At 39.7% G+C, this 23,381-nt stretch overlaps 1 protein-coding gene across 1 annotated transcript in view; it reads left to right on the top strand.

Annotated features, from left to right (window-relative positions):
- LOC122801556 (mast/stem cell growth factor receptor Kit-like) overlaps positions 1-23,381 on the top strand; it is a 591,006-nt gene that overhangs the window by 398,673 nt on the left and 168,952 nt on the right. Inside the window, exon 8 of the mRNA XM_044070993.1 lies at positions 14,635-14,831. Within this exon, the coding sequence (XP_043926928.1) occupies positions 14,635-14,831 (197 nt within the window). The remainder of the gene's footprint in view (positions 1-14,634; positions 14,832-23,381) is intronic.

Here is a 23,381-nt window from a genome sequence, read left to right as displayed (position 1 = left end):
GTTGAACACAAGTGGTTTACAACAGTACAAGTAATTTGTGCTGCAAGGTAACACTCACACAGTATTCCTCAGTGAAGTAATTCCATGAGCTTTCTAGCCAAATGATGTCATAACTGCAAAACTGTTCTTGTACTGAACAAGTGAAATGCACTAGTGTTAGATCACTGTGGCAGGAGTATGAAGTCCATAAATATTTCCTGAAATTTCTTAACTGCATAGTAACTAGACATAACATATAGTAAATGAGTTCCTTGAAAAAATTTTTTTAGTCCACTGTTTATATTCAGAGGTCTCAGATAAAATGCATATAGGCCAAAATGTATGTGTACGTCATAGCATGCCCTGCAAATCATTGTGACTGGGCAGAGGTGACGGTCCTGGGATTCACTGCCCCTGCACACTAATCTGATGACCACCCAGGGGATATGGTGTCACAGTTCACACCACTGGCACCAAACAGATTAAAATATAAAGGTGCACAGAAATGGAGCACAAAAACGTATGAAGTGAAGCATGATCTCAAGAGCATGTAGGAAATATGTAGTGTTGCCTTAGGCTGGGGCCTACACTTTCCACTCAGAAGAATAAGCTTCATACTGAACTCATGCCAAATAGGAGTTAAGGAAAGTGCTTCTCAGGCCCCTTTCCTACTTCCTTGAGTGTTAATTTCCTTCCAGCTCACCTTTCCCTACATTAACTGTATCTGTTATTACATTCACACATTTCCATACAATACTTTTTCCCAGGGAAGGATGGAATATTTCAAAGAAATAGTTTGTAATACTATAACTTTCTTTCCTGGCCCAAGGTAGATAACACAGGTAGTGATATATGGTACAGCAGTCTTGTCGCTCAGAAGTGTATACTAGCAGCTTGCTCTTTTTCCCAGTATGTACCATTTTGTCAGCAATATTGAAGTAAACAAGTTAGTCAGCCACAAGTTTTTAAAAGTAAATTGTAAATTTGTGAAAAAAGAAGTTAGACAGTACAGTCAAAAGTAAAATATAGAGAGAAATATATGTAACTGCACAGAGAGAACATAAAATAACCACTTAGAGCAGATGGGATACTTAAAGAAGCTTCATCTAACTGGAAGGTTTACTAGGCCCTAGCTACACTCAATGAATATTCAGCACACAATAGATAGAGGCACAAATGTAGAAATAAATTCACTGCTGTAGAGTAACAAGGTATCTTACGATGCACCCTGCATGAGGTGACACTTTTATAACTTCCTACTAATGAAAAAGTAGGGTTGGATATAGTAACCAAAGTGAAAGTATATCATCTAACATATTCAGTGCTTGCCCCTGTATTATGTCATTTGACATACTCAGTGCGTGCCCCTGTATTATATCATTTGACATGCTCAGTGCTTGCCACTGTGTTATATCATCTAACATTCTCAGTGCTTGCCACTGTGTTATATCATCTGACATACTCAGTGCTTGCCACTGTATTATATCATCTGACATACTCAGTGCTTGCCATTGTATTATATCATCTGACATACTCAGTGCTTGCCACTGTAAAGTATATCAGCTAACATACTCAGTGTTTCCACTGTATTCTTTAATGTTTGGCAGCTGGCTTGCCCTGTTCAGTCAGAATTCAAAGGAGTCAGACATCCTAGTGGATTGTGCCTCCCTCCCCTCAGCATTCAGATAGAGACAGACAGTAAATCAGTTTTGTCTTGCCACTATAAATAGTATTGCTGTATGTGTGATCCCTTCCACTCAGGCCTGTTTCTGATCCAGGTTCTAAAGCGGTTGTTTGTTTTTCAGTTGGTAGTATTTTAAAAAGTACAGTACTCCCATTGTATCTGCTATTTCAGGATTGTTGGAGTGGTGGTTATTTCAAAGATTTGTTTGCCCATCACCTGTGTGCTGGTGCCTGCAGTTGTTAAATGTTAAAATACGTCTGAATATTTAAAAATGTTTAATTTTAAGTTAAGGATGGAGACAGGATATGGCATGCAATTCTGGGGCTGATTATTTAGATGATTTATCGGAAATGCAAGACCCATATGTATGAGCTCCACAACTCGGAAAAATAAAAATGCATCCTGAAAAAATAACCATTGGAACTTGCTGTGGTAGCCTTAAAACATTTTACAAGGGAGCTTCAACCTGTCTGTGCTCCCCTCTGTGGTGTGGGTGTGTGAGTGTGTCCCATGCATCAGCTGCTTATATGTAGTAACTTTGAGAGTAGGGATAATATTCTTCTTTCATTTCTTTGTGATAAGAATTTTTTTATCAGAAAACCATTTCAAAAGATTGGTTGTAAGTTTCTTTTACCACAGAGTTCTTTTGCTAAATAAGATCAAGTGGTTTCATTTGTTAAATTCTGTTGAGTCCTAAGGCACATCTGATCTTTGTGAAGCATCAGATTGCGTTCCTCGCATGTATATTGTTCCCTGTATACAAGGTAATCTGTGTTGGTTAGTAATTCCGAAACTTAAGTTTATGCTGTACATTTTACAAGTGTTGGAGTTGACTGATTGTAGACTAGGGTTAGATTAAGGCCTAGGGAATGGTAGAGATGCGTGTGTGTGTGTGTGTGTGTGTGTGTGTGTGTGTGTGTGTGTGTGTGTGTGTGTGTGTGTGTGTGTGTGTGTGTGTGTGTGTGTGTGTCTGTGTGTTCAGATGTTTGCGAATTAGAGTTTAGAGTACAGGCTATTGTTATGGTAGTGATAGGGTAAGGGTGTTTTGTACTTTATGTGTAGGGTTGGAATTAGGGATATAGGTAGAGGTAGGGTCAGTGCACACAAGTAAATTGTTGTGTGTGTTGGGGGGGTGAAGCTCCACAGAGCTCTTTCATTGTAGCTTTTTCCTTGATTGAAATGCTGGACAACTTGCCACCACCGTCTCAGCTGAATTGTTGAAGAAATGAACCCCGCTGCAGTCTTGAGTTTGGTCTAAGACGGCCAGTGGGGGAGCAGCACTTCTTTAAATTAACCCTAGTTTGGGCAGCAATCACAAAAGACCTGTGGGTTCTTGTATTTTGTTCCTGCCAGCCATATCCTGCAAATTGCCAACTCAGTTTGAGAAAGAGTTCTTTGGTTCTGTTCTTAACCATTGTGGAAGAGTTTTGCCCCATTCTTTATCTCAAATTCAGGGAAATACAAAAACAAAACTTGTTGTTTTTGCCCTTTGGTAGGGGTGTCTAAAGTAATTGAGGGAGAAAAGATGCTCTGTACTCATCAGGCCTTTTCCTCCAAATGGAAAGAGTTCTCAAGTTAATGAATCAACAGCCCATATCATCGCACTCTATGCAGCCTGCAGGTGTTCATGATCAGAGTAAACAACTGTATGGTTTGTGCATAAGTTATTCCATGGATAAGGTGCATGTGTCAGCCATTCTGTAAATGATAGACAGGTCTATGTGCCAGCATAATCTAGAAAAGTAGTTCCATATAAAGTATTGCATAGCTATCCTCCTGAGTGCGTCATCCTTCAGATGAGATGTTAAAACGTAGGCGCTACCTACTTGGATTGTTGATAACTCAAGTGGATGTAAAAGATCCCATGGCACATATCAAAAAGAGTTCGGGAGTTTCCCTGATGCTCTGGACAGATTTCCCTTGCAAGAATAAATACCACCTCAGGTCTCCCTGAAAAGAGGCTGGTAGCCTAGAGGGACTAACCAGGTCGACAAAGGATAAGTAAATAAATGTGCAATTTCACTTGCCACATCTGTAAAGGAAAAAAAAAAGAAATGCACAGACCATACTTCTCAGTAAAAGACAATTAAAAAAAAGTCTTACTGGCTTGCATGACAGTTTTCAATATGTTTTGTTTAATTGCTGCATTGTTACCTACTGTTGTGCCATAACTGTTTGTTTTTGCTGAGTTTGTGGTACACTTTGTATAGCTCCTGTACAATAACAATTGGACAACACATCATTAAAGTAGTTGAAATGCATAAACTGATCTCAGCATTACCATATCTGAGTCAGATATTAAAGTTTTTATATGACAAAATGTTAGTCAGGATGGAAAGTGAAGATATGTTTGTGTGGCAGAAGTTTTCTTGTCAGTTCTGCTTTTCCAGTACTGAGTTATTGTTTACTGTATTAGCGTGCCAACTGTTAGTCTTTCTAGACTATTTTTTTTTTAATTAAGCAACAGATTATGAAGGCTGGACTGTTTAAATTCTTTAAATCAGTTGATGATATTTTCAAAATGCAGATTCTGACATTGTCGCCAAAAATAGGACTGCTGAAGCGTTCCATAAGATACATACTTTTGTTGTTATATTTGTGTCCTTTGACTAAAGGCCAACTAAATTTCAAAGCCCAGCCATTTGACTTGAGATTATTTACACAAAAGGAAGTACTGAAACAGATTTCTGTCGTTAAATTTTGATGCATTTTGAAAACAAAATCCTTGATCCTTTTGAATTAATGCTAACACATTTCTGTTTTGTTTATATACATACTGTACTGTTGTAGACTCACCAGTGGGCACGGGCCTGCTGCAGTAGTATAACTGAGCCAGTACAGCTGTCAACACTGTAAGTGGACTACGGGCTTGTTATTGCAGTGCTATTTAAATTGGTGTGTATAACAAACACTAATACATGATGGAGCTGCTGTAGTCACGCTATACCCCAACTGCTTAGCAATTCTGTTGGGCAGGTCGTTCTTTTTTTTTTGCACCAGATCAGCAACAGGGTCATTTCTACCCTTTATCTTTTGTTTTTTTTTTTTTTCTAAGTAACTGTTCCCTGTCTTCTTCCCTTTCACCAGCATCTTTTTTTCCGATTTAAGCTTAATGCAGTAGATTGAATATCCAGGTAAGGCTGCAGACCAGTAACTGACATCCATGATTCCCATTTCAACATGATAATGCTTAGAGCCAAAAGATCGTCAGTTGAGTTCACCAGACAAGTATTTTAAAACCTGTGTTGGAGACTGGAACTGGATAGTGTAACGTGTGTACGCAGTTGTCTTGATGACAATTGGTTAAGCACAGCCATTGTATTCCATTCCAGTGCTGCACAGCCCCCTTTCCACAGGATTGCCATCCTAGTGCCTGTGTCTGATCTCTAGCAAGAATAACTAATACTTTAGACAGGAGTCTTGTCAGTTTGTCTCATAGCTGGCTCTTCAATGAGTGCAGCACCCACAATAAATAGTTTGTACGACCGTAAACTTCAGGAACAGAGATACAAAATGTTGGTTCATATGTGGAAGTGTGCCATAATTAAAAGTGTAATCTTAAACTATAAAATATGTTTGACTGAAGTAGTTTCTTAAAGTAAATAATTAAATATAGTTGTATGACTTCATAAAAGCTACATGTACTTGTAATGGAGAAATCATAGCTGATAAATTTGGAGTGTAATAACTGGGTAATGCTGCCTGACAAATCATCTGCAAAGTGGATGGACCACAGTTCCCAAAAGGTTTTCTTTTAGCCTTATGCATTTGCTTTAGTGAGAAAATAGTACTCAAAATGTGAAGCAGTACATGTGATGATATGTTATTATGATACGCATACTGTTACATTCAAGATCCTTTTTAAATCCTTTAACAATCACTAGTGGATGTAAGTGGTGTTATGCACACCGGATGTTTATGGGTTATGCTAAACATAATGGCTGGTCTATATTAGAACATCGAAATTTCACAGTTTCGAATGTTCTAACATCGACCCCTACAACATTGAACATTTAGAACAGCAAATTTTTTCCTAGGGAAAAAAATTTGCTGTTCCGAAACACGTACACTCAACACAAGCACACCAAACAAGCAGCAATCCGCACACATACACCCAAAATCTTACAGCTAACCCTACACTAAACTGTACAAACACCACTATCCACTTGCCTTAACCCAAACCCTAACCCTAAGGTCCGTCACTATCGCACAGTCACCTCACCCATGCCCTAACTCTAACTCACCTAACCTGCCCTAACCCTCACGTTCACACAATCGCACACATACCTCCCTCGCGTCCTAACCCTAACTCACCTAACCCACGCCCAATCGCACACTTACCTAACCCGACCCGTACCTTTCCACCACAGCGCTGAAAATAGCGAAACCACAGAAACGGACAGCCAAATTCTTTCCCTAGGAAAAAATTAGGTTATCTGTCGTTTCGCTATTTTCAGCGTTCCCTGAATTATGAAATTTCGATGTTCTAATATAGACCCCGTAATGGCTTGTGTAATGACTATGTGGGGGTGAGCTGGGTCATTTTCCTGATAGAGAAAGCAGGTGAGTTATTTTCTGTACTGACCTTTGGGTGTTGTGGTAAATGTAACTGGTTTCTGTCACTTCACACATAGGCACACCCACGTCTCTAAATGTTACTTGCTTGGAATGTCTGACAGATGGTGCTTGCATGTAAACAGAGGAAAGGCTCTTTGGTGCATTACATTTTCGTCAAGAGAAATCACTAATGAATGAATGGCACTGCCATGATATTATCTGAATCCTTTGTTTTTAAGTTTGGCAAAAGTTTGCTCTGAGTTATGAAAAATGTAAAATGCAGAAAATTCAAGTGCTGTTATTCAGTGTTTTTGTTTTTTATAGTACTGTTGCAAAAATGTCTGTGCTTTAACAAAGCAGATTTTGATCCCTAATATTTTAGTCATGTACACGTAATGACGTTACTCATAGTGTTTCAAGCTGACAGCTATTAATCTCAAATGGTAGAAATGTGATCTTGCCTCATTACCACAGTTTTTTTACAGAACACGAAACATTTGGTTTTACAGTGTATTACTAAGGAACTTTGCAATGGGATAGTGCATTACTGACTGTGTCTTGAGATCTAGGATTTTTGTCTACTAGTAAGTGTTTTGTCTTACAAAATAATTTGAAGCTGCACTAAATTTCAGTTAGTTTGCACCTCACTGGGATTTAAGAAAGGACTCAGACTTGCAGACCACCATGCAAACCGTCTGAAGGTTTTACACACAAACCTGAGGTGGCAGGCATTAATGAGTTTCATTTTGCAGACCTTTGTTTAGTTCCCTTAATCACCTCTTGCAAACTGTGTGTCATTGAACGTGTTACCTAACCAGATGGTGCCTCTGCATTGCCTGAAAAGAAACACTTATGTCTGCTAACAGTATCCAAGTGACAAGTTAATCAAATAAAGTAAACAGCAAAGGCAAGCACAATTCCACAGATTTGTACTGCCCATTGAGGGCTGTTTCTTTAACAGTTACATGGTTCAGACAGAAAGACCGTATGAGAAACTTTTTGAAGCATATGTAACTTAAGACAAAACTTGAAGTATTGACATTTCAGCATTCATTATATGAGTTAGAGTTGCCTGCTTTTCTTTGAGAGCTGTACATTGAGAGTTTTGGTCTTGAACCAGTGGGCTTTGGTGAGTCCTTTCTAACATGGTGTCCTAATTCTAAAGCACAAGTTATAAAGTGGGAGATCCTGTATGCTAAAAGCATGTAACTCATGATCAGAAATGCAAACAAATGTTTTATGGCCCAGTGTTGTACACTGCAACCAAATATAAACAGAACATTCTGAGGTCCTCATTTTCATAGATGCTTTAGTGGCATGTATTGTGTCTGCTGTTTATAGATTTGGAAACATCATCAGTACGATTTATTCAGTTAATGTAATGTTAATTTTTGGAGAGGATCTCTTGCATCAGGCCGCATCTATAAAACTGTAGTCATCAGCTATTGGGATTGTATACAATAATTTCTGATAAAACCATAAAAAAGGCAACTTATTCCTGTCCTGCTGTAAAACAACCATGGGAGTCTTCTATTGATTACAGATTCCTCCAATGTAAAGCAGTTACAGCTGGCCAGATAATTCAGTTTGTACTTCCACTGATGTATGACATGACAGAGCAGCATTTGCTTTAAGACCCAAGTTTATCATGTACATATTTTTGGGAAGGGGTGGCAGTAATAGTCTGTGAGAAGGATAGAAGGTGACTGTGACTTGGGCATCTTTGTGTCTCTTTCCTCTGTCTCTGTCTCTTTTCTGGAAAACCCCTTATGCTGTGGATGGGATGTTTGTTGCAAGTCTGTAAATGTGATCTTAAAAAAGTGAAAATTTAGGTTTGATTGATTAGTTACTTTATATAAATACTAATAGATTGAGGTTTCTCACAGTATTCCCCTTTGAGGTACAACGATTCTCAAGAGTTAGTGTGTATGAACAGCACACACACACACACACACACACACACACACACACACACACACACACACACACACACACACACACACACACACACACACACACACACACACACTCATTGGGAGGTGGAGGGGGCAAACAATTTCTGCATATATGCTTTAAATGTGTAACAACACGCTCCAAAATACTTATTTGTTTATTTTTTTGCTGGGGTCAGAGTTAATTGAGTGTCTGGATTCATAGTACTGAGTCTCACACTTAATGAACCCATGGCATGTGAAACCTGCCAGATGTCCACGCGATGTAATGACATCTCTAACCATCTTGATTGCTCTTTGCATAGTAGTAGGAAGCTGTCTCGTGTGTAGCCTGAGTAGCCTAAGGCCTTGGACATCTACAGAGAATTATAAACACAGAACTGAAAAAGGAATATAGATAATCCTCACCCCATCTTCAGCATCTTTTTTTTTATGGTTATGATTCCAGAAGCATATGACATTTATGTCGATTTGTCCACATGATGGCAAAGTCTTTTTCTCTGACTTCCACAGATTGTCAGGGAACTGACATTGTAGCTAACAAAATCACAGCAAAGACTGTAATATGTTTTGCTGTTGTGCATGTTTTTGCCTGCTCAGTGTTGCAAGGTTCTGATTCACATATACCTGTTGCTTTCTTCAGTCTGAACTGCTGGTAACTATGTATTTTATTCAAAGCTTACGTTTTGGTACTGTAGGTTCTCCTGCTTGGACTTCTTCCACAGATTCACTTGATGACATACTTCTAGATTCACCTGTCACTGTTGTAATGGGGGACTACAGCCTGCATCATGTGTACTAACGCTGCTAAATGTTGTTTACTCTGCTGCTGGTGGCCCTTTCCATCTGTTGTAACTAACACTCCCAGTGACTTTTAGGTTTCAGATAGGGTTTGAATAATTGGGTGCTACTGAGTGCATTTTATAGTTTGGGCTGACCCCATCACACTTTGCTAGTGACTCTGCAGCACTGCCCACGGTTACTAATGCACAGTCTTCTAATTCACAGAGGTCATACACTGGTTCAAGCAGCTCTGTAGTAAAACCTTCCAGAACAGACTCTGAATCAGTCTGTATTTTTTTTACTCTTCATTCTGTTGTCTGAATTATCTGTTTGTATTCTTGGCCTCTTCAGAGAGAAGTAATTCCTTAACTTAAGACTGAGTTCTCCAGATATAGCAGGAAAGTAGGAAACTAAGCAGACCTAGCAGTATATACTAAGAATGAGGACTCTCCCTTACTTAGCTAGGAGAACTTCACTCAGTTCCTGCAGTCATTTCCATGGCAAGCTTTTTTTTTTCTCAGATAACAATGAGAAGCAACCAGGACATCTCAAAAAGGAGAGTGGTGAAGTTTCTGGCATAATGGCATTACATTTCTTGATTACTGGGGTCAATCAACTTATGTTTTCTGCCCTTCAAGAGCATAACATTCTACCTCCCCTCCGTCCTTCCTTGTCTGTTATCCTCTTTCCATGTACATAAGTCATTTTGAATGCCTCAGTGGATTCCCTCTTCACCATTCTGTTCTAGTAGCCCATTCCATAAGTCTACAGGCCACAGTCTGTCATTACAGTCTCCTTCCCCATCTCTGTTCCTGAGCAGGATGGTCCCTTCACATCTGCCTGCCATTATCTTATTTCACAGTATCATGTCCCCCTTGTCTCTCTTGCTTTCAGGTGAGAATCTCTAGCTCCTCTAATCTGTGGTCATATCTTTTCCCCTCCTTCCCATGCATGTTTCTGGTGATCTTCTTGTGAAGTCCTTCCAGCAGCCTGATGTACCATCACTCCAGAACTACACACGGGGTGTGGTCTTGTCGAGGCCACATAGAATGGGAGTATTACATCCATGCTTCTAAGGTGTATCCCCCTGTTGATAGACTGGAACATTTTATTTGCTGCTGTCCCTGGCCATTTTATGCTGCTGCAAGTGGTCATTTCCATCTGTGGTTGTTAAAATAACCTCAATCCCCTTTTCTTGCTATGACACTATCAGTTCTATTCACAGCCGCAGCATATACTTTGCACCAGGGTTACAGTAGTGCAGGTTCAATAGTTTGCAGTTATCTAGAGTGAACGTCAGGTGCCTGTATGCAGCCATTACAAGTCCTCCCCCATTTCCCTTTGCTGCTAATAGTCTTACCCCCTGTGAAATATTTTCTGTGTTTGTCAGATTAAAGGATCTCGTTGAGGCCTGCTGGCAGGCAGAATTTGAATGTTACCTGTTGTGCCAGGGAAGGCATGAAGGTGATTCATTAGTTCCAGGTATATAGTTCCCCTCTGCAAGTATGTTCTGTAGACAGACATGTTCATAATAAATGCAGTCAACAGCATGCGTAGGAAATGCATCTCAGTTCCCACCTCCAAGGTTAGAGTTCATTCATTATCTGTTATCACACTGGGGCTTGGAACAACTGACTTCCAGGTCTGTATGATCGACTATAAAGCTGTTCTTTAGACTAAAGGTGTGGCAGGCAACAGCAGCCTGTGTAGTCCAGAGTGGTCATTGAAAAGATGAGCATAAAATAAGTAAGTTTCTCATTTCATTGTGGTACAGGTAGGTAAATAATTGTTTATCTTCTTCCTAAAATGGAAATTAGCAAAGAGTGTGGCTGCATCTTGCATATAAATGACATTACATGTTATAAATAGCCCTCATGCTGTTGTGGGTTAAATGCCATTACTTACTATTGCAGTACCCACTGGAAACCACGAAACTAAGGTAATTACTAATTCAGTAGTGTAGAATACTAGGTTTTAGCCGTATTCCCTTTTATTGCAAAACTTCTAAACAGCCAGATAAAAAAAATGTACACTTTTTTCACTCTGTTTGTATACACATATTTTCCAATATGCTTAATGGATTGCTTTGTGAATAGCTAAATTAACCAAAGGTAGTTTTCATTCCCTGTTCTATCACTAAGTCTAGTTCTATAACTATGCACCGTGGATGTTCTCATTCATTGTAGAAGATGAATTGTAGCTGTACTCACAGTAAGTGTAGGAGTGTACTGGATTCTGGGAGCACTCAGATTATTCTTTTTCCAGAAATCTAATGGGATCAGTACAGAGGCAGAGAGATTGGTCTGTATATTTTAGGTGACTGTTAGATGTATTTTGGCAAACAGACTATGCTCGATGTTTATTGTCATGGCGACGCAAGTGTTTTTTTATGAATGGAAAACTTAAAAGTGGGTTCTTTGTGTAACTCAAATGCCACCAACTTTTGCTTTTCCAGTGTCTTATTCCAGGGTCTGAATTTTTTGAGTGACAACCGTGAATCTTGTCATGGAAAGAAAAGTTTATCTAGTAGGTATTTGAAATGTTGAGACCCACTAGAGTGAGTTCCAAAACACGGAGACTGAATGGCCAAAATAATGGCCCTAGTAAGTCTAAGATGGACATTCCTCTGAATATTCCATTTTCTTTGAGGTATGACAATCTCATATAAGTTCAGGGAGTGTGGAGGTTTGCCCCCCAACAACACTGGGTACTGGAGAGCTTGTCCCACTGCAAAAAAAAGAAGTTTAAAGGAGAAAAGTGATGCTCAAGATTTGCTCTTCTCCAGAATTTTCTTTTTTTTTTCAGTCTATCAGTACTAAGTACAAGTGCCGACATTTCATTAAGGGAGCCTTTTACCTTTTGTTTTTTCTTTTGTCTTTCTGTATGCTTTTTAAACTTCATTGGGTAGTACTTCTTGGGATTCTTTTGACTTTTTAATGTGACCTAAGCTGATTTGGTATTTAACGTCACAACAAGAAGCAAAGCAGAAGGCTTCTTTCTTTCTCGTTTTTTCCTTCTCTTGTAAAGGATTATTTCACTAGTAGTAAGGATCTTTGCCTGCAAAAGATTTCTGGATAGTTAATTGTAGTGTTTGGCTCTGTAATCCACAGGGTAATTGGGTGTTTAAAAAAAAAAGCTGTCATCCCAGTGAGTTCTAGAAAGCTTTCAGTTATAGTAAAATACTGAGAAACTGAAGTGTTTTGCTTTTTGGGTGATTTCTTGTTATCTAGATCCTTGCCAGACCTCTCAACCATACCAAATTACTCGTTTTTTACTGAGTTTTGGGGTCCACCTCTCAACCATACCAAATTACTCGTTTTTTACTGAGTTTTGGGGTCCAAATGAAGGGGTGCCATGATTCCCGAGCGGCACCTCTTCATTCCCGATTTTTTTCTTTTGGTTTATTTATTTTTTCAAATATCACGCTGTTGGAGCTGACATCATCACGTGCGCGATTATGTCAGCCCAGTCAGGGTTATCAGCCAGTCGAAATTGAGCTTAAGAAGCTCAGATTGTTATTTCCGGCTGCAAATGCGACTGGGAAACAGCTGTTTCAAGCAGCAGCAAATGTGAGCGGGCTTTGGATTTATTTATCTAACAGGAGCACTCCACAGGCTTTGGATTTATCTAACAGCAGCACTTCATGGGCTTTGGATTTATCTAACAGCAGCACTTGTTTTGGGGGAAGGGGAAAGTGCAGTATTGACAGCAGCACTCGTTTCGTTTTTGGGGAAAGTGAAGTATTGGAACACTAAAGTAAGGGGTGTGTGTGTGTGTGTGTGTGTGTGTGTGTGTGTGTGTGTGTGTGTGTGTGTGTGTGTGTGTGTGTGTGTGTAAAACCCTGGTGCTATACTCCCTCAGACAAGGTCAGACTTGCATGTTTTGATAGAGACTGCTGTCAACCAAGTGTTTGATAAGAAATTGTGTGGACCCTGGCCTATAGCAAGCCCATCCATCCATGGAGAGCATTCCTGCAGCAACTTTGCAGTAATGCATTCTAAAGGCTGAGCTTATATTGAGCTGTATGTGATATATTTCCTTCTTTCAAGCATATAATTCTAACCCTGTGTCTGCCCCCCTCCAGTTCCTACATTATGCCTTACTGCTCCCCACCAAAGGCATGTAGTAATCCATAGTATATTCCCAAACCAAGATCTATCTTTGTTACCATAAGTGGTAAGTTCATCATCTCTGTGTACACGTCATCACCCTAACCAAACTTTCAGTGGTTTTCATACTGTGAGATAGCTTCTTTTGTCAGGTGGGGTTTTCGATGTCCGATTGACAGATGAGGATCATACAGTGACTAACCTAGAAGTGGCTCATATGTTTGTGGTACAATAACTAAGCACTGATCCACAGCCCAGTCTTGTCCCTGTCTGGAAGTTTGAATAAAAAACAACCTGCTTTTGTCTCATTCTGAAACAAGAGTGCTTGGAAAGCTATGATTCCTTTCCAGCAAAACATTGTCTTTTTCATTGCTGATATTTCAACTTGAAAATGTATCAGCTTTTGCCATGTTTATTTATAGCCATTTATTTTATTACACACAGTCAAGGTGTTCTGGTGAAACTGAGTTGTCTAAAAGCATAAGAAATGCCTGGTATTTAAAAAAACACATTGTATACTCTTTATGATTTGATTCAGGGTCTCTACATACATTTTTGCTGTTAGGAAAGAGAGCATACCTGTTTATTATTGTATTAACAGAGCTGAAGGACTAATTTTGTACATATGCAAATCTATAAAATGGAAACACAGCAAGTACTTCTTTGCCTTTCAGGAGTGGTGGTGAGTGAGTAGGTGGAGCTTATCCCCACAGTTCTGAGGTTTGATCCTGACCTCTGTTTACTGTCTGTGTGAAGACTGCATGCTTTCCCTGTGTTTCCTTGGTTTTCCCCAGGTAATCGCACTTTCTACGGCCTTCCACCTAAGTGTTGTGGACTGGCTGCTCAAAACAGTACATGTATATCCTGAGCATTGTTGCCCTTATGGATTGAACTGTGGAGGATCATGGTCTAAAACAGACCAGGTCATCTACTATGTTAACAAATTAATAAATTAAATCAAAATGTATCAGGTTTGTCCATGCCCTCATTATGGAGATTTACAGGTAAAGTATATCCTTCTCAGAATTAGAAACTTTACTTGTTGTATGTCTTTTACTTTAGTGTTGTGGCCTTCTGACATACGAGCAGTCCGAGCTCTGGACTAGGAGGAAATTATGCCTTTGCAGAAATGATTCTTAAAGAAGGCAAAACTGTTTTGCTACAAGTTACTTATTTTTAGATGTATTTGTTGGCTTTCCATAATATGTCATCACCTGGCTTTCTTCAGCACACTGCCTGGCTTTAACTTCTGATTTTATTTATTTATTGGTTTGTTTTTTGTTTTGCTTAGTGATGACATTTACTGATGTCAGTGCATGGCACAGAAGTGTAGAAGCATGAATGTCCATGTTTTATATCTTTCCATCCTCTTACTTTTGGGGTTGGTACCACAGGCTTTCACAAGATCAAACAAACAAAATCTGTAGTTGGAGCATTTAGCTGCTGTAGATCCTTAATATGACCTGAAGCAAGAGATCCTTTTAAAGATCTAATCTTGTGTAATGTTCATATATGAGTGCTGGCCTCTTGTTATGTGGAAGCGTATTAACTGTCTGTCTTATTTATTCAGATGTATGGATACACCTGGTGCTTCCCAAGAGAACAGACACATCATGTCTAGAAATGTGTCCACTCCTGCCTTTGGAAACATCGAAGTTGAGAGCACTGTGGCATTGTCTAATAAACAGAATCATAAGACCACTATAGAATGCGTAGCCTACAATGAAGCTGGACAAAGTTATGCCGTCTTCAGGAATAACATTGAAGGTAACGGTTAATAACACTAGGCTCTGCTTTGTGATCTGTAGCCTTTCAGTCTCCTCAACGTTAATTAGATCTTTTAGCCAACTGTTACAGTCCTTCCTCCTCCTCCATGCTACTGACATTTAAAGGACAGCTTTTCAATTCATGGTTTCCTTTCATAACAAAAAGACTGTCTGTAATAATTCACATTGTGTAAAATGTGTGCATTATCATTTCTTTCAGTGATTTGTGTGCATATTAGAAGTGCAGCCAAAGTGTGTGCACTGAATAGATTTGAAAGAAATACATTTCTTTACACCTTCTTTAAATTTCTGACTGCAGTAGTCTGTCAAGCAGGAGAAGAACCCAATGCAACATGAAAGGAGGTGCTCAACCTCTGAAATATCTGTAAAATTTAAGGGGCCACAGTAGTGAGAAATGAAATTGATTAGAAATAAGTAGAACACATTTAAAGCAAAGTTATTACAAATCTGTTTTATTTCCCACTGAGACACTGGTACATAAGAAGAAAAATTACTCCAGATATTGTGATGTCACTGAACTGACAGACACTGTGCCGAGTTTTGATACTTCACTGGAACATGAAATATTCTATAAACTAAGGATTACAGGGGTTAAATCGTAAGTGAAGGAGGTAGAGATTAACTAGTTGTTAGTTTTATATCCAGCTGCTGTTGGAATAAAATAAAGAAACTGCCTAGGATAACAAGTTGGGAAGGATTATTATTGCTTACCTGGTTTGCAGAACCTATTCACCTGGGCTGCAGTAGTCAGTGTACTACCTCCAGTAAACAAATATAAATAAATAAACAAGCTGTAGTCTTTAGTAATGGAATATGGCTTGGCTGTGTCTTCTTGTCAGTGTTACAAAAAGTAGTATTAAAAGCACTGTCTTGTTGGTTTGCAGCTGAAAGCCATTGTGTACCATTTAGGTAGGTAAGCTTCTGGGAGAACGCATCAGCAATGCAAGGTAGAAGACTGTCCGTTTCCATCTTTATTCGTTTTTGTAGCAGCAGGCCATGGTAATGTGTGAAAATTTAAAGAAAGCCATGGCTTACAGAATATTACCGGACCTGATCATCACCAACATGGGGACTCTATGCTCCAGACCAGAAGTGTATCCCTCACTGGTAAGATCAGACCATAAACTAATCTCACTGGATATTCACATCCCGACCCCACCCCCTGCCCAGAAAACCACAGTGAAAAACTTCTCTAAAGCAAATTTCACACTCCTCAAAATCGAGGTGGAATCCTTCAAAGCCCCCGGGTCTGTGGAAAATACAGCCCAGACCGCAGAATCCTTTATAAACGCATTCTATGAACACCTTCAGGAATGCATGGATCATGCAATCCCAAATAAAACCAAGACCCAATCCTCCAAAGGCAGACGTCCTGTCTGGTGGACCCCAGCCATAAACAAACTATACAATAGAAGGAGGAAGCTACTACATGATAGAGCAAAATCCCAAAAAGGGAAGGCATCTCTGATCAATATTAGCAAAAAACTATGGGCACTCATAAAATCGTCTAAGGCCAGCTTCAAGAGAAAAATTGCACAGGACACTAAGGATAATCACAAGGCTTTCTTTAGTTATGTTAAGAACCTGGGTGGGAATTCCCAGATATGCTCAGAATTAGTCCAAAATGACAAAAAATACACTGAACCCACAGACATTGCCAACATCCTAGTTGACAGGTTCAGCGCAAACTCCCCCCCCCCCTCCCCACCAAAAGGGGAAATATCTATCCCAGTAGAGTGCTGCCCCCCTGAGATCTCAGATGCTCTGGTAAGAGCCGCCCTCTCCAAAGCAAAACACAGCATCAATGGGAGCAGATGGTGTCCCGGGCTGCGTCCTACATGAACTCTAAGAAGAGCTAAACCCAAACATAAAACTACTGTTCAATCGCAGCCTTACTACAGGATATGTACCCAAAGAGTGGCGTACAGCAACAGTGGTCCCTCTCCACAAAGGTGGTGCCTCAACGGATCCTGGAAACTATCGCCCCATAATCCTGACTAGCTTGGTCTGCAAAGCTATGGAAAGGATCATCATGGACCTCATAAATAAAGATATTGGGGACCTACATACACTGGATCCTACCCAGTTCGGCTTTGTTAAGGGCAGATCCTGCCTCTTAAACCTGGTCTATTTCTTTGAAACAGTCACCAAGGCCACTGACGATGGGAATGTGGTCCACACAGCCTACCTGGACCTCGCAAAAGCCTTCGATACAATACCCCACTCGGGCATTATAGATAAGCTCACCAGCTTAAATATAAACCCCTATGTCACTAGATGGGTTGCAAACTGGCTCAAGGACAGAACCCACATGGTTAGAATTGCTGGAGCCATGTCAGACTCCAAACCAGTTACAAGTGGCGTCCCACAAGGCTCAGTCCTGGGACCTCTCTTGTTCGGTATATATTTCTCAGAGGTACAGGCCAACACGGAAGGACTGTGGCTGACCAAGTTCGCAGATGACTGCAAACTGGGCACCATAATCGACTCTCCAGCCGACACAAGCATCCTCCAGAGCCATGGCCTCAAGCCAAATGCCAAAAAGTGTATAGTCATCCCTTTTGGCAAAAACAAAGTGCCCACAAATTACCACATAGGTGGTAATCCATTAAGTACAGAAGACGTAATTAGGGACCTGGGGACCCAAGTTGATAGCAGTCTCTCATTTGACAACCACGTGTCCAAAGTGGTTAGAAAAACATTTTATATAGCCCACCTAATCATGAAGGGATTCACATCTAGATCAGGGGAGGTCATCGTGCCTCTTTACTCATGCCTCATCAGGCCCATAATTGAGTACAATGCCCCTTTTGGGATGTACCTTACCAGACACCTGCAGCAACTGGAAAGACCCCAAAAATACCTCACCAAGAGGATCAAAGGGCTCAAACATATGCCATATGCTGCCCGGTTAAAGAAACTCCAGCTCTACTCAGTGGCATACCGCCTGCTCAGAGGCGATCTGTGCCTGATGTATAAAGCCATGTCCAACCCGGAATTAGTGGACATGCTGCACCTCAGAAAATCCAAATCCCATCGAGCTACGAGCTCGAGAGACTTGAACCTCAGCACTGAAATAGGACATGCTGGAGGGACAGATTCATAACCCAGAGGTTCCTTTCGCTCTGGAATAAAATCCCAGCCCAGGTTAGGCAGAGTCCCTCATTGACTGTCTTCAAGAGGAATCTTGATGAGTGGATGGGAGATCGTAGGTTTACCCTGGGTATCACTTCTGTGTAACTGTTAGACAGAGGCACAGTATACTAACCTCGAAAAAGGGCATAGCAAAATTAATTTAAAATGGGTGGCGAAAGCCAAGCACACTCTGGCTAGGCTTATAAATGCCCTAGGACAGATAGCCTAGTATGACCCTATGAACCTATGAAAAGCAGAACTTGTTAGCCTGCTATGGAGCCATCCCACGCTTTCGTCTTTGGTGCAGTTACACTTGGAGATGATGATGTTGGCAATGCATTTTGCCATTTATAGTTATGATCATAGTCATCATCCCCATCATCACAATCATGTGGTTAGCCTGGTAGTACCGGCCAGTATTGTTCCTTTATTTATTTATGTTTATTCATAGATATATATATATATATATATATATATATATATATATATATATATATATTCAGTGAATTTGCAGACTCATTAAGTAAAATAATCTTTGGATAACAAAGCCTTCTTACAGCATACAGGACAGATTGTAGCCATTTATGTCTGCATTAGCAGATGCTGCTGTAAGTCAGGTCAGTGCTGTCACGTGACCATCCTTGCAACTCATTTGGCTGTGCTGTTGCTAACTTTGTAACATAGTGAGAAGAATGCAGACAGGTGCTATATAGTGAAGGTGTGGCATAAATCCTAGTGTACTAAGAAAGTAAAGAGTACATTTTTTTCCATTTTGTATGACAGTATATCTAAACGTGATCATCTCCTTTTTCCTGTGCTAGAAAATTGAAAGAACTGGTATATTTAAAGTTATTGCCTACCAGTAGTCAGTATATATGTTGAAAACTTTAATGATTAGGCAACCTGATAATGCCTGTGTCTCCTAGGTTACGGTATTATATGCCAGCTTTAACTCCAGGGACAGGACAATATGTCTGCTCAGACTTCAGCAGAACTTCATTAATGGGTTTTGGTAATGCTGGGTTTACCTTCAGCTGCAGTGGTCTGATCATGAGAGAATATTGCTAAAATACAGTACAGGAGAGGAATAGTGAAGTTACACAACACCACTGTATAAACAATAAATTGTTTACTTTTTTATAATGTCATTATGCCTGTAAAGTTGTTTTTGTATTTTGTTTTTGCCATGTCTGTTTTGGGGGATGGGTTCCTAATGTGGAGTGCATGTGTGTGTCACAAGTGGCGACACTTTCACAGTCTATTAGGGTCAGTGTAGTTTTTGACTTTTTTTCTTCTTTTAAGGTGTGACATCTCGGGGGGAGTTTAAGTAATTTTTAAAACATTTTGTGACTTCATTTTTGTGTGTGTGTGTGTGTGTGTGTGTGTGTGTGTGTGTGTGTGTGTGTGTGTGTGTGTGTGTGTGCCTGCCTGCGTGTTAGGGTGGGGATGTTTGTGTGTGTGTGTGTGTGTGTGTGTGTGTGTGTGTGTGTGTGTGTGTGTGTGTGTGTGTTTTGTCCTGTCTGTCTTTGGAGAGAGTGGAAGTTTGCCTCCCACCCTGTTGATACATTAATGTGTTTACTTTGCTTAGCAGAGTAGAGGACATGGTGGCTATAGCATTTGTTTTTAATATGCTACAGCTGGCTGGACCTGGCTGCTTTGGGAAATGCAAGCTATACAGTTGGCAGTATCATTGCATTATGAAGTCAGTGTGTGAATTTTTCTTTTTTAACAGGAAGCAGATCCTTGCTTTTTCCTAATTGCCCAGTTACAGCATTATAGCAAAAGATTAAAATAACCCACAGAAAACTGCTCTAGAGTTGGAATTAGCAGTATCTTGTGGCTGTTGTAAAACACCTTACAGCCAACATTTGGGTACTGATTTGGATTGCAGTACTGAGACACCTTGGAAACATCATTTCAAATGATTTCACTATTTTATCACTGATCTAGAGCATGTGGTAAGGAGTACCTACCGTATCAGTTCCAGAAAGATGGGATTTCTTACCTACTAGAAGTCAGTGAAATAAAATGGAATTAAAGATAGCAGAGGTCTAAAATGATATTGTGTTGCAGGAGTATTTTTTTTAGCTTGCCCAGATAAGGCTAAAAGAACTGAAATGGTCCTGGGTAGAAGCAAAGTTCTGGATGTTTCTATGCTTTAAGGTGTGGTTAGTTGCAGGTTTCTTTTCCAGTCACAGCAGTCTGAATTCGTCAGCAGCTTTCTCTTATAGAAACCATCGAGGCTTATGATTTTTTACACCCATTGCGGCCCATAATTCATATTGATTGCTGGAACAGTTTAATAAAGATTGGGTCATTGTTCTGGAAGGAATTAGTCATTACACAATGCACTGCCACCTTTGGGTTTGATTACTTGGCATTTTATTGTGATGTTATTGTCCCAGTTTCCATATGAAAATTAACTTTGACTGCAGAGCCTTCCCATTCAGTAAATGTAAATAAATAAAGTCATCTTTTAAAGCACTGTATTAAAAGTGTGTCTGTTCATTTGTGCCATTGCATGTTTGGCACTTTTGTTACCAGGGCAGGCCTATGAACCACTGATCATGAAAAGTCAAAGCACTGTCTTTTAACATATTGTAACAGAGGGGCACATAAGAAAGTATTCATTTACACAATGTCTAGTACAACCAATGATAAGTATTTAGTTAGGCTTAGTTTAGTTGCTTAATAATGTTAATAACCATAAACAGGAAAATGTTTATGAAAAAAAGCAGTAATTTAGGAGTAAGACAGATTTTGAGGATAAAAATTATACTAATGTGCCACAAAGATAATATTTAATGGATGTGCTAAGGACTTTTATCACACAAAAAGTTTTGCATGTAGGTTACTAGAGACTATCTATGATAATTGCCACATAATGTAAAGGTGGGTGTATTTGGGTAACAGATTATGTCCATGCAGTGCTGGACCATTTAGCCATAAGATGATATCACATTTTAATATGGAATATGTATCTGCATGAAAATCTACTTCTATGCAGTTCAGAGAACTGTAGGAAGTATTTAAGACATCTAATTTCCTTCCATTCCTGCTGCTCTTAAAGCTCAATTGGTCAGAGAACCACAGAGTCTGCTTGTCAGTTGTGAAAAACAGAAGTGACTGAACTGCACATTAAGCATAACTTCAAATTATTATTTTTCTTTGCCTGATTTAATTACCTATGCAAGTGGCCAGTCATCTTAATTTGCATCACTTTTTATGCAGTCATGATAAAATTGTAACAGTTCTTATGTAAACATCATCAGTGACATCTATTTTTACCAAGATATGGCTGCCTTTTTGTATGCATGTATGTAATCATTATCTTGTTGATGTGGATGTAATGGAGCAATGCTTCAAAGGAGGACTATAAGGAAACCTTTTTGCATCACTAAAATTAAAGATAGAACTTGTATAGTCAGTTTCCTTCTAAACATGAAGTAAGTCTGTTTACGATACAAGTTATTTTGCATCCTCTGAGCACTTTGCATACACAGAATGGCCAGATTTTACTTCAAGTGGCGCTCCACACATTCTGGATAATGACCAGCAGTGGCTTGCAGTAGACAGACTTTTGCTTCAGCCTCTCCAAATTGATTTTTATCATTTATTTTAATTTATTCACTTGTTTTATTTTTTGTTTCTGCCAGATAGTTGATTTTCCAATCCAGAGCCGCAGCACTCATGCAGCTATGTACTAGGCATGAGAAGAGTTCCATTTTCTTGAACAAAAAAATTTGGCTTGTTTGGCTGGATTGAAAAACAGATCAGCATTCAGACATATGCCTCCCTATAGTGAGTTGGGCAGTTATACCTTATCAGCCATCCTCTTGCTGCTTTTTTTGGGGGGTATAAAGGGCGGTTTAATGGAGGCTGTTTAGGTTGCTAGACTAAGAGACAAGTAGGCTTTTCTCATTGGTTCAGCCTTTACCAGGTGACTGGTGCCTAAGACAGTCTGAAAACCAAAAGTAAAGTAATGCTGATCTTGTTGTGGATGGACAGGACAAAATACAAGTGTGGGGAGAAAAGAACAGTGCATGCTGTGTGCATATATAAACATTGTGTACATGCGCCGGGAGATTCCAGTAGATTGCAGTGTATGTGCCTGAGAGTAGCAAACTGAAATGTACTACTCTGGCCATTTTTTACTTATATGATCACAGTCAGACATCTGAGGTTTACAGACTCAAGTTGAAATGAGTAATTGTGGCCATTATTGATATTTTAATTGAGGCTTTTTTTATATTTTATTCATTCAGTCACAATCACACATCTGAAGTATACAGAGACAAAGTGGTTGTAATAAGTGTGTGTGTGTGTGTGTGTGTGTGTGTGTGTGTGTGTGTGTGTGTGTGTGTGTGTGTGTGTGTGTGTGTGTGGAGGTGGGCTGCAGTGGGTTGCATTGTATCATTGTATGCATCTGGCAGCTGTCATCTGAAGTACATTACTGTGACCATTATACATTTACTCAAAGGACAGCTGAAGTGTACAAAGTGAATTAAGTTATTACAATTGATGAGCACATCTGCGTGTATGTGTGTGTGTGTGTGTGTGTGTGTGTGTGTGTGTGTGTGTGTGTGTGTGTGTGTGTGCTGCAAAGGGGTTTTACTGTATGCAGCTGACAGCAGCAATCTGAAATACAGTACTGTGGTCCTTTTTATGGGTTTATTCATTTGTTTGACCACAGTCACACATTTGATGTGTACACAGTTAGTAAAGTAACTGTAATTAGTGGCTAAGGAGGCAGACTTTGGATGAAACTGATCCCACCCCTATTGTAATTTCATCAAAGTTAAATAGTCTTTGGTCCGTATTGGCAGGGATAATGAGTGTTGTTTGAGACAATAGCTTGAAATCCATTACTGTAACAGTTTTTATTCATTTTTTTGTCTGATCTCAGTTGGACATCTGTAGTGTGTTCATTCAGTAAAGTGGTGGTACTGAGTGGTAGTGAGGTGGTCTTTGCTTGAATGTGACTGACCCCACCTTTGCTTGATTACAGTTTAGTAGTAATTGTTCTGCCATAAATAGCCCCACCCTATTCCAGTTCACCCCATCCATTTACTTCCTTCCTGCATCTCCCCTTGGATTGAAGTCACCAGCTACCACAGGTAGTGGCTGAGATTGCCTCTTAAATGGTCCCTCTGTCATTCTCCCAACTCTTGCAGTCAGCAAGTATGTGATTCTCCTGCTGGTGCATGCCATAGCATCACATTCCTGATTAAGAGCCCACAACAACCTTCTTGTTCTTTTTGTACTTCTTACACACCTTGGGTATTGAGTTTAACATTTGTCTATTGATGCATCTGATGCTTAAATATCTACCAAAAAAAACAAAAAAATAATCCTTGTTTTCCCGCCTTCCTCGACTAGTTTAGACCAGTTTACA

The sequence above is a fragment of the Protopterus annectens genome, chromosome 5.part0 (genome assembly GCF_019279795.1).
Source record: "Protopterus annectens isolate FY-2018-M chromosome 5.part0, PAN1.0, whole genome shotgun sequence".
Classification (NCBI taxonomy): domain Eukaryota; kingdom Metazoa; phylum Chordata; order Ceratodontiformes; family Protopteridae; genus Protopterus; species Protopterus annectens.
The sequence above is the reverse complement of the archived record's forward strand: the minus strand, read 5'-3'. Positions and strand labels throughout refer to the sequence as shown.